At 32.0% G+C, this 16,757-nt stretch overlaps 1 protein-coding gene and 1 pseudogene across 1 annotated transcript; one reads left to right on the forward strand and one right to left on the reverse strand.

Moving 5' to 3' along the window:
* The window catches only part of LOC127899876 (uncharacterized), a 104,727-nt pseudogene that overhangs the window by 62,886 nt on the left and 25,084 nt on the right, over positions 1 to 16,757 (reverse strand).
* LOC102615225 (nudix hydrolase 16, mitochondrial) lies at positions 126 to 6,211 on the forward strand. Its single transcript, XM_006477434.4, has 4 exons — positions 126 to 476; positions 601 to 736; positions 3,246 to 3,329; positions 5,752 to 6,211. Exons 1-4 carry the CDS (start codon positions 406 to 408, stop codon positions 6,055 to 6,057), a joined length of 597 nt encoding a protein of 198 aa, XP_006477497.2. The 5' UTR covers positions 126 to 405; the 3' UTR covers positions 6,058 to 6,211.

Below are 16,757 nucleotides of genomic sequence, written 5' to 3' on the forward strand. Positions count from 1 at the left end.
TTTGAATGTTGGGAGTAATTTTAAGAGAATAAATAACGCCACCCACAGGCAACAGCCAACGCTAGTCCAAAGTGATTGGTTTTGATTATAGGTGATAAAAAACTAATTTTTAACCAAAAAAATTAAAAATAAAAATAACCGACCCAAACAACAGAAAGACCTCACGCTGACGCGTTGTACGCAACACCGTTCCACTTCCACCCGATGGCTGGCTTTTCTCTGTTCCTCTTTCTCTCTAGAGGTTGTTGAGGCCAGGAAGGTAGAAAGAGACTTTGATGGATTGGTCATGATATTTTGAAATAATAATGCTGTGTTTGCTCGTTATGAAAAGATTGAGATTGACATAGCCACCTTTATTTATTAATTTTATAATATTATTATTAGTAGTACTAGAGTTTTTGACAAATGTCTGAATTGGTGGCTCGTACTGGTCGCCATCAGCAGCGCTACGAGGCCGGCTGCCGCCTTGTTGCCGGGTGGGTGTGTTAGTTTTTATTTTGATTGAATTCATTTTTTTGTTTAATCGTCAATTGGCGTGTGTGATTTGCATTTTACAATATATGTTACTTTTCTTTTAATTAATTCAAATTTCTTTGACAGGTGTATTCCTTTTAAGTATAGAAATAGAAATTGTGAAGAAGGTGATTGTGATGGTGATGGTGATGGCGGATCTGAAAAGATTGTTGAGGTACTTATGATCAACTCAACTAGTGGACCTGGTCTTCTTTTTCCCAAGGTACCTTCTCATTTTTCACTTTGATCCCCTTTGCATTTGCATTGCATGTGGTTGTAGACACCGTCATTTGCTTTCATTGTCACTACTGATAAATGAATGTCACCCTTCGAATTGCTTTACTGAGTTGAATAAATATTCTGCTAGTATGCGAGAATATTATGATTATCATTAGGGTGGCCCTTTTGTATTTGAGATGTAAATTTTTACTGCCAAAGCCTTTCCTTTTACCCCACGATGCCAATACCTTTATTCTTTATAAATGGACTGCAGCCTGGAATAGCTTCACATGATAAACAATTACTGTGAAGCAAAATGGACATGTATTTGATCTTAAAACAATTATATGGATCTTTTTATTTGGATAGCTGATACGTATGCAATTTTATTTTTGAATCGTTTTCCCTCCCCCTTATGTGTCTCTTTCTTCGCGATTTCTTATTCATTTCTCTGTAAATCTCTTCTTTCTAATATAAGCTTATCTGTTTCTTGTGGAAAATAGATAAATAGCGGGTCTGTGGCTTTGAGAATCCTATCCTTCCACTTCTCTAAGGAAAGCTGGAAATTGCACAAGTAAATGGCATCTTAAAGTCATTGAAGTGCATAGGTTAGATGTTGGATGAACGAAACAGACTATTGAGATAGTTTATATCCGTTTCCTCTGTAATGCATGAGTGAAAACTTTTTGACAATTGTTAGATCTTCAATTTATAAGGTGAGCTCAAATATGCATTTTGACTCACTGATTCTTCCTTATATATACAGATCCTTGCTAGTGGCTAGTGAGTCTGTACTTTTTTGTTAAAGTCGCCTTTTAAGGGCATAATGGAGGAGAGTAGATTTATTTTTCTGTACAAGGAACAATTACAAACAATCCTGGAATCAAATCTTGCTTCCATGAAATGACTATTGTTCATCGCATGCAGCATTCCAACAGAAAATTCTCAATTGTAAAATGTGTGGGTTTCAATAGAAATAGTGCATTCAGAGTAGGGTTATGCCAGCTTCTAGCAATTCTTTGCTTTCAGATTTTATTCATGCTTTTGGGAAAGCTGAAAAAGTTAAAAAGTCTTGTGGAGATGCTCAGTACTGGCCATTTTTGGGTGATTTGGTTTGAAAGAAATAGAAGGTTTTCTGAAGAGTCTGAGGAAGACATCATCTTTTTGTGGGAAAGAGTGCAATTACTAGCTTCTCTTTTGGACCTCAGTTACTAAGGAATTTCAAGATTCTTCTATCTTTGTCATTCATCTAAATTGGGAAGGGGTGTGACTTAAATCTGTGTTTTTGAGTCTGTTTTTTTTTTTGGGGAGATTATAAAGACATATAGATCCTATACTAATTATAAAATTTGATCAGTATTCTATTGTATAGATCTTTTTGTGATCTCAAAGAATTCTTTTTTGTGGACACCTTGTGCACTTTTTGTACATGTTTTTCTTCTTAATATGAGTTTCTTTGTTTCCTATCCCCAAAAAAAACAAAAAGAAAGTAATAGTTCATTGTGAATGACTACAAATTTGCAGTTAATGTTCTACAGTTAATCCATTTAATTAGTGGTTATTGTTCTCTAAATTTTCAGGTCCTTAATTTTAGATTATAGTTAACTTTACTTCATGGTCAAATATTTTGTGTGCTGCAACTGTTAAGTTTAAATTTTAATCAAGATTATTTGGACCCCTCAACATCAAAGGGATAATTTTAAAATATGTTCACTGTGAAAGAAGGTTTTCTCTTGAAGCTAGTTTGATAAAAACTTGGAAGTTCATTTCAAAATCCTCAAATTCTTTCATTTTTTACTTTTCAAGCATTGATATGGTTGCTTCTCACCTCCACTGTTTTATCTGTTTCAATGTTACCACCATAAACACTTTAAGAGGAGATTATCTACTTTAAACCCTTCACAACCAACATCTAACTGACATTTTTTTCTTAATTTTTATAGCTCATTACTCTCTTTATCTTTCTCTGGGGGGCCTACATGTGAAACTGATATTAATTAATGAGCTCGATAGCCTTGGTGGTTTGATTTCTGTGTGGTTGTGTTAGTTTTGTTTTTCTCCCCTAAATAACTTAGAATGTATTTTAATAGATCCTTTACTACCTACTTACAAAATCTGATCAATATTCTATTGTATAGATCTTTTTGTGATCATAAGGGGTTCTTTTTTTGTGTTTTTCTTCTTAATACAAGTTTCTTTGTTTCCAATCTGAAAAAAAAGGTCTACACTACTATCCGAGTATTATCCTAATTTGATGATGTTTGAAGTCTGTATTTCTTCAGTGATTACCCAGTGTGTAGTGCTGCTTGCTGGCTATGTTATATTATTAAGTTAGGAGGATAAAAATTATTATAAAAAAAAAAAAAACAGAAGATGGACAAAGAAGGAACGAAGGGGGTAAAAAGAAAAAGAAAACTGAATCTCTGTCAAAAACCTTAAAAATAAATGAGAAAGAAATCAAATGTTTAATGTTTTTAGTTTTATTCATGTTGTTGCTATTTGCTTGATCTTAGGGTGGCTGGGAAAATGATGAAACCGTTGAGGAGGCAGCCTTACGTGAAGCTTTGGAAGAGGCTGGAGTTCGAGGGCATCTAAAGGTGAGAAAAATTGCTTCTTTATTTGTCTGTTCTATGCATAACTGATTAAGTCATTATTCTAAACTTAATTGTATTTCTTGGTATTCAATATTCTGAAGCATTGTAGATTCAAAAGTTTTTCATCTTTGTGTGTGAATGGCTAGGTTCATGTCTGCATTCAAATATTGACCCTAATAGTTTACAGTCAACTTATTGAGTGTACTGGGATAAATTAAACAAGGATGATGTATGCGATTTCAATTAACTTCCTTTGTCATGAACTACAAGTTGATTTAATCATTCAATTCTAACAATTACCCAAAAAAAAAAAGAACATAACAAAGTATTTCATGGAAATATGATCTCAAGCCCCAAATTGAAAACTGTGTTTTGAGCGAAATAGTAATAGCTGGAAGTTCCATGCATGTCACCTGAGGGCAAGACATACTGTCTGTGAATTGATTAAATAAATGAACGCATGGGCATTGATGACTTTGTTGATTGAAAACATTAGTACAGAGCAAAATGCTACCAATGTCAGTCCGCCTATCTTCTACCATATTTTTTATTTGGTGACATGTTCTTTACTTATGATTTCTTCTGCCTGACTGAAAAATTATCAGAAAAATCAGTAGGGAAATGCTTTTGGCATATTAGTTGCCTAAAAATTATCAGAAAAATCAGTAGGGTAATTCTTCTGGCATATTAGTAAGTTCCATACAATTGCCTGAACAGTTATGATGACCTTATGATTTGGTCATTTCGAGATGCATCAATGGAGTCTCTATATTCATGATTAAGTTTTTTGTGACCTTATGAGTTGGTCTTCCATATATTCTGACAAGATTTGGTCAGACCATGAGGTTAGAGAAATAGGCAGCCAGGCAAAAAATTCACATGAGCGTATGTAGAAGAGATGGCTACAAAATTAGTGCTGCTAAAAGTTAGAAGCTGTCAGAGTTTGTGAGATTTCTTCAGTGCTGAAGCTTCATATGAATGGGATGAGCTTCTCAGTGCTACAGATATGCAAGAGGCATGGGACTGTACCCATGGTTAATTTAGATATTTCTTGGCCTCTGCTAAAAATTGCCATGACAGCAACTTGATTTGCTGGGTATCTTTGATTGAATCTTCCAACAGGATATTGATAAGTTCTTCAAGTTAGCATCTGAGTAGGCCCACCATTCTGATCACTTAGTGAATCAATATGATAATTTGAAGGCCAAAAATTTCATGTGAAGAACATGCGGAGTTAGAGAAATAAAGTTGAGAGGTTGTGGTATTACATACCTTAGGGTTTCTTGAAGATATGTTAAGATCTGGCCTAGGGAACTGCCATGACAATGGTTTGACATGCTGGGTGTCTTTCATAAATTGTTTGACCGGGTTTTGGTCACTCAACACATATAAGAGATAATTACCTTAACATGTCACCATTCAGATCACTGAGGGACACTTCAACAATTTGTGAGCTTTTGGAGAGAAGATCATAAGCTGAGCATATCATTGTAATGATTGTCTTAAGGATTTACCCGGCACTCTTTTGGTTTCTTTTGCAGAAATTACTGAGACGATCTTGAGGTCAATAGCTCATCAGAACTTCCTCACTCATGCCTCACAACCTTTGTATTTCTTAAAAATATATTGATAGATAGAGAGGGCACATTCACATACGAATCTCACTTTCTTGGGTTTATCGAATTCCAATGCATTTCAACAAGAAAGTTATGTACTATTGGGCAGTCACATCTGCTAATTGTTGAACAGAAAAAATACTGAACTTGTTCTTGCCATGGACTTCAGCTATAATATTTTTATGTGGACCTGATTCCTCTAGTTATTGGTTGTTCGTGGTCGTACATTTAGCTCATTTTTCATGCATTGAGAAGGACTTTTAGTCTGCATGTGCATTCTAGAATCTAGTCCGAGCAATACTCTCTTTTACCTGGATATCATGTTAACAGTATGGTTTTTTTCTTTTGCAGTTTTGCAGTTTTCTTCTGGTTCTTCCTTGCTTTTTCTCTCTTCTTGTTTTGTCTGTATCTAATCTGTATCTTGATGTTTACTTTCAAGAGAAGAAAAAACATAAAATAGTAGTCGAATCAGTTGGAGATATGTAGAAGAATAAAGGGGAGAGAGGTTTGAATTGATTATACAGCTCTTTATGACTGAAAGTGGCAGAATTTTAGTTTGGCAATTACTCCATGGCATTTTTTGCTTAACTAGGACAAATTTACAGGGTTTTTTTAGTCTATTTGGTGTTTCTGGGGCCTGGGTATGTATGTAGTTATTAGCTTGATAACTTTGAAAAATGAGAACACTATTTATTCTTTATTAATTATTTTCTGTTTTCTTTTTCCATGCTTTCAACCATCATCTGTTTTACATAGAACCTGCTTGTTTTAGCATTGATTTTATAGATAAAAGAAGTCTTGCATTTCAGGAATTTCTGGGTTACTATGAGTTTAAGAGCAAAACCCTTCAAGATGAGTTTAGTCCAGAAGGTTTATGCAAAGCTGCCATGTTTGCTTTGCTTGTGAAGGAGGAGCTCGAGTCTTGGCCTGAACAGAGCACACGACAAAGAAGCTGGCTAACTGTCCCCGAGGCTATAGAGTGTTGCCGGCATCCATGGATGCGGGAAGCCCTTGAGAAAGGCTTCCTGAAATTGTATGCAGATCACATGATAAGCACCTCAAAGGAGGCTAATCATATAGATTCACCAGTTCATTGCCAGGGGATATTTGATTAACTTTTGGGCGCTTAATAGAAAGACTAGTCAAAGCTGATTTTGATGCTCTTTTGTTTTTATTTTATTTTATTTTTATTCAATGCAAGGTGTTGGAGCTTAGATGATAATAAAAATGTGTGGGCTCTTTTAGGTGTTCACCTCCGTTTATTGGAAACGTTTTTGTCTTCACTTTTACAGCACTTCATTTCACCATTTAAGCTGATTCATGAAGGAGATGAACATGTAGGTTAAGTTTTGTCTTTTGCAACACAGCAGAACTTGTGAATTTTGTTTGCAGCCTGAGAGAGAGTCTTCGTAGTTTCTACACCACGAGGTCACCTGCTGATGTGGCGGTGTTGGCCTACTAATTGGTGATGTGTGGCAGTTCAGCTGCATGGCAGTTTTGGAACAAAAATAAAGGGCATCTCCGTTAGTTGCGTTGCAAATTTGGGATGTCTTCGTAAGAAAGCTAACTTAAGGAAGAATGCGAGTAGGAAAGAACAACTCGCCTGATGATAATACTATTGTAAAAATAGCCAGTAATAGCACAATTTTACAAAGAATGGTTCTTTATTGTATTTACTATATTTCATTAGGGAATAGGATCTCAAGGCTTGTATTATGTTTGATCTGAACATCTAATTTGATCTTGTAAAAATCACGTATGATATGAACCATCCAACCTCATCCAACCTGATTCGGTAGATGGTCATATTACGTTTGATCAATCATCTCATTTGGTGGGGATTCCTAATCTCACAAACAATTAAAATTTCAGCATATTTCTAATTTTAAAACTTTATTATGGGATTGTTTGTTTTTACGTCTTCAAATCTGATGAACATCACTTATTTTAAGAGATTATATTTTTGAGTTCATTATTTTTCAAATAATATTATTTATTTTAAGACATTATCTTAATAGAAAAAGTTAAAATTTCTAACTTTTATCTTAGCTCTGCAGTCCTAATGAGTTATTTAAATTTAAATTCTCAAAGATACTATTTAATAGATAATTAATTATATATTTAAATCTATCTTTTACACTATATGGTTATATATATGCAGATTAGTAATCCTCTAAAAATATTCTTAGCATCCCATTATCAATGAACTGTTATGCCTTTTGGTCTTAAGGTCGCTCCTTCATTATTTCAAAAAGCCATGACATCTTGAGATAGGGTTTTTTGCAAGCTTGAGAAAAGGATTTTTTTTTTCTTCCATGAGGTCCTTGAAGAATTCTTTTTGCTCACAGATTTTGTCGACAAGCCCAATCTGAATCAGTAGGTTCAATAAGACCTTGCTGAAGCAACTGAGAACATTCTTGCTTAGCAAGTAGGAGGTCTGAAGGAGACATACCCGGGAGTGGGGAGTACCATTCAAGGAGAGTCCATAGAAGGTCTGGGGAGAATTCAGGAGTGGTGAGATGGCGGAGGACTGGTTGGACAGGAAAGACCAGTTTTATAGCATACAGGGTAGTGAGGCACCGCATGTACCAACCAAATCCGAAAATTATACTTGAAAATAGTTTTTCACGACACCACCCGAAAACACGGCACTCTTGGCCTTCAAAGAGGGTGAACGTTGTGAGTTTCAAAAGTTTCTCCATTAACTGCTTGGAAAAGTTTCGAGTGATTTTCCCAATAATCAGAGGGAAGGACAGAAGGATCTATCATACTGGTATCTGTACCAGTGTCAATAAACCCGACCAAAAGGCATAACAGTCCATTGATAATGGGCATCAAGGATGCAGAAAGCAGTTTTGTGACGGTCAACTGGTGAAATACCAAGTTGCCAAAAATCAGCCTTTAAATCAAACTTAGAGAAGATACGAGCCCCTATTCAAGAACTTTAAATATTTTCTCTTCTCGTATGGATCCCATCCCAAATGTCTTCTCTCTCGTTCTCTCTATTTGCACGTGCTTGCTCTCTCCCTCTCTCTTCTCTTTTTTTTTTTGTTTTTTTAATCCCTAGCTTTTTTTTTTCTCAACCACAAAAATTTCTCTACTCTTTCTAAATTCATTTCACAACTCTTTGTGAAAATCATGCAACGAATAGTATAAAACTCCACATATGGTTTTTTGTTTAACTTTATCAAATTCTTTTAGCAGGAGTAACTAATTTGTGATGTTGAGATTCTCTTAAAACCATAACTTTCTAGTTGTTTGACCATTTATCATACATAAGTTGCATTCTAGCTTTACACCCACATTTGACTGTTGAACAACTTCTACTTCTTTGTTTTGTATTTACATAATTCATATCTTCTTCATTGTGTTCTTCTTTAAAATTAGGCTTATTATTCTTTGACACACACTTTCCTTGATGGGCACAAGTAGTCGTCCATTAATCACCTCATTACAACCCACTCTACTTTTGGAAGAAGATCGACTTGAAATCCAAAAAATCTCTTGTCTATCATAATCTTCATAATAGGTTCTAGCCTACTCTAACGTTTTAAAAAACATCCTCACATATGATGCCTCTAATTGTTTAAGGGTCTTTCAACTTCTTCACTATTCTTTCCCTACAATGTGTCAAACAGTTAATTGACTTTTATGAAAGAAAGTAGCAATAATGAGACGAGAAGAGAAGAGAGAGTTATGAGATGAACTTGGAGAGAGTAAAACAATTTTACAGCTGAGAAAAACAAAATAACGAAAAGTCAGGATTAAAAAAACAAGAGAAGAGAGAGGGGGAGAGAAAGAGAGATAGAGAATGTGTAAAAGGAGAAAGAAAATACAGAAGGGAGAAAGATTTAGGCTGGGGTCTATATGGAGGATTGAAATAATAATTAGGCAACCTGAGAGGGGGGTGAATTGAGATTTTTAAATTCAAGAAAAAAAAACCACACAACAATTCAATCTATTGCCTTAATAAAATAAAAAACAATAAATTTAATAAAGCACAATAATAAAAGAGTAAGGAAAGAGAAATTAAACAATTGATTTTTATGTGGTTCGGCTAACAGTGCCTACATCCATGCCTCCAAGCTCACCGGGCTTAAGAATTTCACTAAGTAAGCCTCCAAGGCTTCAACCACTCTTACAATTGACTTTCAAGATATCAATAAACCTTTACAACAAGAGATTATTCTCAATCTCTTAATCCAAGTGTATCCCAACAATTACAATCTCTCAATTTGATTTTTCAAAAGGATTATAAATAAATCTCTCTCACACAATGCGTTTGAATACAAGTGATAGCTCAATGTGCGAAATAAAATGAAAAACAATCAAGTTTGAAGCTCAATACTAGTTGTATACTCAATAACTAGCTCAATGATAACGGTTGAATCACTTTTTGTTTGAATTTGATAGAGCCATTTTATAGATGGAGCTGAAAACTAGCCGTTGTTGACTTTCTGCACACAGTCAGATCGCCGTTTATCACTTATTGGATTGCCGTTATGGCTTAAGCAAGTGACCGTTGTGCCAAAGTTAAATCGTCGGATCACCATTATCAAGATGTCGGATTACCGTTATCATTCTAGAATCTTGTCCAAAGATATCGATTAACTATTTGACATAAACGGCTTACCGTTTGCAAGATGATTGCTCTCTAGACTGTTACTGGTTTACCGTTATCAATAAACAGTGTGCCGTTATCTGAGATTTGCTCTCTGGAAAGTAATCGGTTTACCGTTATCCGTTAACAGTTTGCCGTTATCTGAGATTTGCTCTCTGGAATGCAATTGGTGTACCATTATCCATAAACGGTTTGCCGTTATCTAGAAACCTACTCTTTGGAATACAATCAGTGTACCGTTATCCATAAACGGTTTGCCGTTATCTAGAAACTTACTCTCTAGAATGCAATCGGTTTGTCGTTTTCTATAAACGGTTAGCCGTTTATTTCCAGGTAGTTTTTTTTCAATCCTGTGAATATTATACGACTTTAAAGAAATGATCTAATTAAGAAATTTTCAAACTTATCAATTTAAAACATGTTTGTTATCATCAAAATTGTTATTACGAATACAAATAAGTTAATATAGATAAAATATCAAAAGTTTCTAAGAATTTAATTTCAATAAATCTCATCTATTAATTCATCCAAGATTCAATGAATAATAATGAGTGTAAAACTGAGGGTACTAAAAGAAAGAAAGAGAATCATGACTTATACTTTCTTCCTCAAAGAGACTACATCAGTAAGAGCTTTTCATTCTATGACTTTCTCAATGAGATTATAGAGAATATTGATTCTCAAAAATTTTAAAAACTAGAATTTTTATTTATGTGAAGAAGAAATTAAAACAAAATTCATTTGGTCCCTATATTTTGAGATTATTGTCTGTTTTGTTCTTATATTTTGAAAAATACTTCAAAATATCCCTAATGTAAAATTATTAAGATCCTTGTCATTACTTTTTGTTTTATTTTCTTTTACAATATTTTACAATAATCTTTCTTTTTCTTGGGATATTAATAAAAATTAAAAGAAAATTAATATTACCAAGCCCAAAAAATGAATAAAAACAAAAAAAATATAAATATTGTACATAATTTTATATTTTGGGCTTAATTTATAATTTAATTTCTTGTTAATATCCAAGAAAAGAAATATGATTGTGTTAATTGTTAAAACTAACAAAAATGACAGTGAGGGTGTCAATAATTTAATGTCAGGGGGGTTTTGAGATATTTTTCAAAATATAAGAAGTAAACAAGAATTAATTTCAAAATATAGAAACTATATAAACTTTAACCCAAACATAAGCAAGCAAATATATATGTTTTTATCGTTTGTACTTTAATTTACTATCTTTTTCAGTTTATTGATAAGCATAAATTAGTTTTCTTATAAGAATGAGTATAGAAGTTGGTAGGTTGAAATTTCAAATCCACAAAAGAAGAATAAAGGTACTAATGCGCCGCTTATGGGGATGACTTTTTAATTTCTCTCATGATGCATAAAGAATGTTACAAAATGAAATGACCCACCCGAAACTCCAAGGGCGAGTTTATTTACTTTCATGTAATGTAATTAGACAAAATTATCGATAAGGATTTTGCCAAAAGTTTTATAGAATTTCCCCTATATTTTGGAATTTCGAACATGCAAACCTGTAAAAGGCGCACTCCTAAAATAGTTCAATATTGAATTAACTTCATCAATCAACCTCCTCAAACTTAATATCACACATCACAACAAATAATATACTTAAAACGATCTAATCCAAGTATCACCTAACATCTCCAAATTATGAAAAGAGTACGTTGTACTAACAACAACATACATTAAAAATCCATATTCATCAAATCATGATAATAATTATAGAATCCAAGATAAGATGATCAAAATGCCCTAATAATATCATCTGTGTTTCCTACCACCATCATGTGGTCAAAGCTCAAAATAACTACAGTCACTAAGTTGACTCGTGCACCTACCATCTCTTGTAAGGGGAAAATATAGTAAAATAGGGTGAGTATAAAATTCAGCAAGCGGATAATAAGTTTGAAAATAAACTTACTGAAAAATAATTATATTATTGCAATATATAATTTCATAAAACTATATGTTAAAAAAAAAAGTTAGAACGTTTAAACCTTAAATCAAGTAACTAGTATACAAAAGAAATACATGATGTTGGGCATAATGATCATGAGGATCATATCAAGAAAAAACATATGTGTTTGTGTGTGTGTGTCTGTGTGTGCAATTTTAAAACTGTCACTAAACAAGTGCCTATGGGAACGATTTTGTCATCCTCGAATCTCATATGGACAGTGCAATGACATACATAAAGTATACTGTCATTCCTAAAGCTACAACGATAGACTAATGACATGTCATCTCATGTATCTCATCATACCACATGTTTAACATAACTTCCAAAGGGTAACAATGACCAAGCACATAACTTAAAGCCTTGGGTGAGCATAGACATGCACTAAAGACCTCCATCTCAATTATATCTCTATAACTATATATTTATATACTTGTCCTTATATCTGGAGGGGAAATGTACTATCTAATGATTTTAAAAATGAACTTTAATACATATGTACATAAACATTAATTTCAATGATGCAATACATCTATATTCCTTTTCATTAAAATACTCTCGCGAAATTATAATCAAAATAAATAAAGAAAATTATTTATAATATCATTTTAGAAACACATCAATAGGCAAATAAATTCCATTTCTAGAAAACATAATTGATGCATCAAACATTACTTATAAACATGCTTTTCTTTACCCAAATTAAAATCCTAAGAAAAATTTAAAATATTATTTTAGCATTCCACTTACTATGATGACACTCAACCTGGCTATTGCGGATATTTGTAGGTTGACTCACATTTGTGGCTCTTACTAAATCAATGAAATGATATAATTACTTTCATAGCATGAGAAATACAATTAAATTTATGCAATATAACTCGTAATGAATATTTACCCCATAACTTATAACTCCTGAATATATTCTTTTGGGGTAAAAATTTACCATAATACCGTCAAAACCATAAATTACACCTTATTCCATACTCTATCTCAATGTTTATATTTTCATTTCTTAAAACACTAATAAATCATCCAGATTATCAACAATCACATCACTAACCATAAAAGCTTAAACATAATATGTAAAATATAATTTTTTATTTTATTTTTTAATGTACGCATTTTATAGGATAAAATATTTTCTACTTATAATACGTAAGTGAATGATTCAAGTTTCATTTTTATTACTTTTCTTTTATATGTATTTTATAGAATATATTATTTTATGTTAGTAATAATGTTGAATGATTAAAGTTTGGTTAAGTGGAGAAATTGGTGCAGTTGAGTAATTATTTTGAATGATTAAGTTTGGTTGTATTTTTTAATTTAATTCATTATATTATTATTATTTTCTTTGTGTGTGCCTTGTGTGTGCCTTGATGTTCAATAAATACCCCCTTCTCATTTGCATTTAGAAATTTTCCAAGAAGTGTGTGAGAAAGGGCTTTAAGTTTCAAAGGTGTAGTCTTGAGTGAAATTCTTCTTGGAGAGGTAAGTATTTATAATCTTTTGAATTTCTAATTTTATGTATGATTCTAGATAATTAATTGAATGGTTTTGTGTATATTATCCTGAAAACTATTAACAATGTAGATTCAATGTTAAACGATTGTTGTTTTCATTAAGTCTCATGCATAAACCTTCATAATTTATTAAACTAGACATCTTTATCTTTCTATCCATATGATTATTGTTAAAAAACTCATTGTATATTAATTGTTTTGATTTTTCGAAGTTAAAACTCTAGTTCTTGAAAATTTTGATTTTCAGCAGCAATTCTCGCTTCTATAATTTATTTCGTAACCTATAAGATTTCTAAAAATTCTAGAAAATTTTATTACTGCACACACATATGTTTATTTTTTGTATATTTAATTTTGTAATTTTGTCATTATATTAACATCATTAAAAATCATAGAGCTGGGTTGCCGCAATCCTGGAACTGTTTTCCAGAATTGCGAGGGGTAATATTAAAGCAAGTTTGGGTTACTTTTTCATTAGCAAATGTCTTATAAATTTGAATTATGATTCCTTATAGTCTCCTCTGAAGGTCAAAACTTGAATCACTACTTTTGAACATGCATAACTAAAGTTATGAATTTTTGAATCAGCAGTCCTTTGTTTATATTGTCATTGGACAATTTTAATGCTTTTGCGGAAAAATTAGTTTTCGGAGATGGTTAGGGACTCTAATTAATCTTGTTAACATTTATATTGGATGCCAAAATGTTTACAGTAGTTTTGTAATATTTATGATTTTTCAGACATAGTTTTTGCGTGTTAGAAATCAGCTCCTATAAGATGGTCGAGTGTAGTTTGGTGAATTGATATGTTTAGGTTAGAGTAAATGGTTTAAGGAAGTTGCGTATCTTATGAAGGCCAGAATTGAATATGATATTGATGAGAATCTCATCTTGATAATTATAGGCCAAGAGTGAGCTCGTGTGTTTGGGGTTATTGTTAGTTTCTTCGGAGTGAGGTAAGTGAATTCATGCATAATGTTTATTATATATATGTAATTATGTATGTAAAAAATAATGTTATTCATATGGATTGGCAATTTATGGTTTTGAAGTATTTTATTGTTATAATTATTATTCCCATGTGTACGTCTGTATAGTTTTGGAAGGACACATTAATCCAAATTGCCCAGAAAATAAAAGAGTTAATCAATTAGAATTAGACAATTATAATATAGAAGACAATTAGATATAGAAGAAATTCTTAATATAGATCAATTATCCTAGTTTATAATAATGAGTTACATTTTGGTTTAAAGTTTATTTAAAATGTTTTTCTTAAATTTGTTTTAAAAAATGACTTTAAAATACTTGTGTTCCATAAATTGTTTTCCTTAAAATTAATTTGTAAAGCTTTCCCAATTAAATGTCTTATAAGAGTTTTTATTGATCGATTGTTGAATTATTGATATTTTAGCCTAGAGAGCTACACGAACTATAATTTTGATAATAACAAACCACATATTAAGGGTAATTGTATATTTCACAATCTCACTAGTTCTTGAAGAGTAAAATTCATTCAAGCAATATCTAGCTCAAGACACACAATGGGCAATGACACGATCAAGGACAAATATTAAGAGTACTAGCTCAAAGTGATCTCCATTTCTATAATTCTTGTAAAGCTAGTATGATTTAATGTATGCATGATTTAGCATTTTAAAAGCCCAAGATTTTATTTAATAAGTCATCTTTTTTCATGAACTAAAGGCTTTATAATTATAAGACAAGTAATTTTATGAAATTGGTTGTTTTTCAAAATAATGGACTAAAATGAAAGATTTTGAAAACTTTGATATCAATAAAGTATTATTTTAAATTCTGGAAGTGGACCTATTTGAAAAACGTTCAAAATCTTTTGGGCCATAGTATAATTTCTAAAATATTTAAGGCAAAACTATAAAATTTGGAACAATAGCGGCTAATTGCTTAATTTGTAGCGACTAACTGCCTAAGGTCTAGAAACATAGCGGCTAGTTGGCTAAATCTAGCAGCTAACTGCTTGGGCAAAATTTCAAATTTGATTTTGTAAGAGTAACTTGCCACGTCAGCATAGTGACAAACCGCTTCATTTTGGTGGCATCCGACAAGTCCCTAAAAAGTCAATAATGGCTAATTTGATTGTTTAAATTATAAAAACCCAAATCAAACTCAAATCTAACAACTTTTTCAATATCAATTGAGCTAAAACTTGTTCATATTACTGATCTTGAGCTTCCATTTTGCAAATATATATATATTAAGTTATCATTGAGCTATCTTTTATATATTCACTCTGAAAGAGAGTATTTGTTATAACTTTCAATTTTTTGCGTAAGCATAGGCGTGGGAAACACTTGGGAAAGGTGTGTGTGAGTGAAACATCACTTGTAAAGGTTTATTGATACCCTGGAAGTCAATTGTAAGATTTTGAAGCCTTGGGAGGCTTAAATAGTGAAATCCTCAAGGGTGGTTTGCTTGGAGGCATGGATGTAGATAGGTTTGCCGAACCACGTAAAAATCCATGTGTTTGTTTTCTTCACCCTTACTCCTTTTAAGTTTATGCTTTGTTAAATTTATTGTTATTCATATTCCTTGAAGCAGTAATTTTAATTGTATTGTGTTTTTTATTATACAATTTTTGTTTATAACCCAATTCACCCCCCTTTTGGGTTTCATAGCTAGTATTTTACGATAGTCAAAGATTGAAAATTATTTTAAGGTTTTAGCTCATTGTTTGTATTTACTATTACTGATATTACTGAACAATTAACTGTACTGTGCGCACGTATTGGCAATTTTTGCAAGGTAAAGTACTCTGATTAAACAACTGGTTGGATCACCAGGATCACAAGTGATATACTAAACTACTGGCCAGGTCACCAGGAATATAGGTGACACTATAAGGCATGAACAAACTGAACAAATGGACGATTTTTATTGATAAATGATTATTTATTAAAAATGATTATTATGTTATGACATAATTGATTATAATTTGAATAATGATACAACCACAAACTCTTGTATAAACTTATTTTGTACAAACTGATGTGGCATGATAAGATTGGTTGCATTAAATATCACTTGGCCCACATGATTTGTTTTTATTAATTTATATTTTCATTCAACCAATGAATTAATGCCACTCCAGTTTGTACAAAATAAATTTGTACAAGAGTTTGTGGCTGTATCATTACTCTTATAATTTTTACCATACATATATATTAGATTATAAAATGATTACTGATTTCTAATTTATGGCACATCATTTATCAATATGTATTAAAAATGATTATTTTTACGTTATGACATACTTGATTATAAGTTTTACCGTACATATATATTAGATTTTAAAATGATTACTGATTTCTAATTTAACGGTACATATGTATAAGATTACAAAATGATTACTGATTTCTAATTTATGGCACATCATAATGATTATTATGTACTTCATCGTTATTAGTAATCTTATGCATGAGTTTGCTTATTGAGTTGATGGCTCCCCTCTCGTCTCCAACATTTTGTAGATTGATTTTAGAGATGTGGGCTTTTTGTTTTAGAGAAGATGATTTGCTAGCCAAAAACTTTGGGCCTTTTTGTGATGAATAAATTGTTGCTACTTTGGTTATTATTTAGAGTTGAATTTGGTATTGGAGGTTATTGTTATTTTTATTGTTTTAGAGACTATGTTTCGACTAT

This window comes from Citrus sinensis, chromosome 9, assembly GCF_022201045.2.
Source record: "Citrus sinensis cultivar Valencia sweet orange chromosome 9, DVS_A1.0, whole genome shotgun sequence".
NCBI lineage: Eukaryota > Viridiplantae > Streptophyta > Magnoliopsida > Sapindales > Rutaceae > Citrus > Citrus sinensis.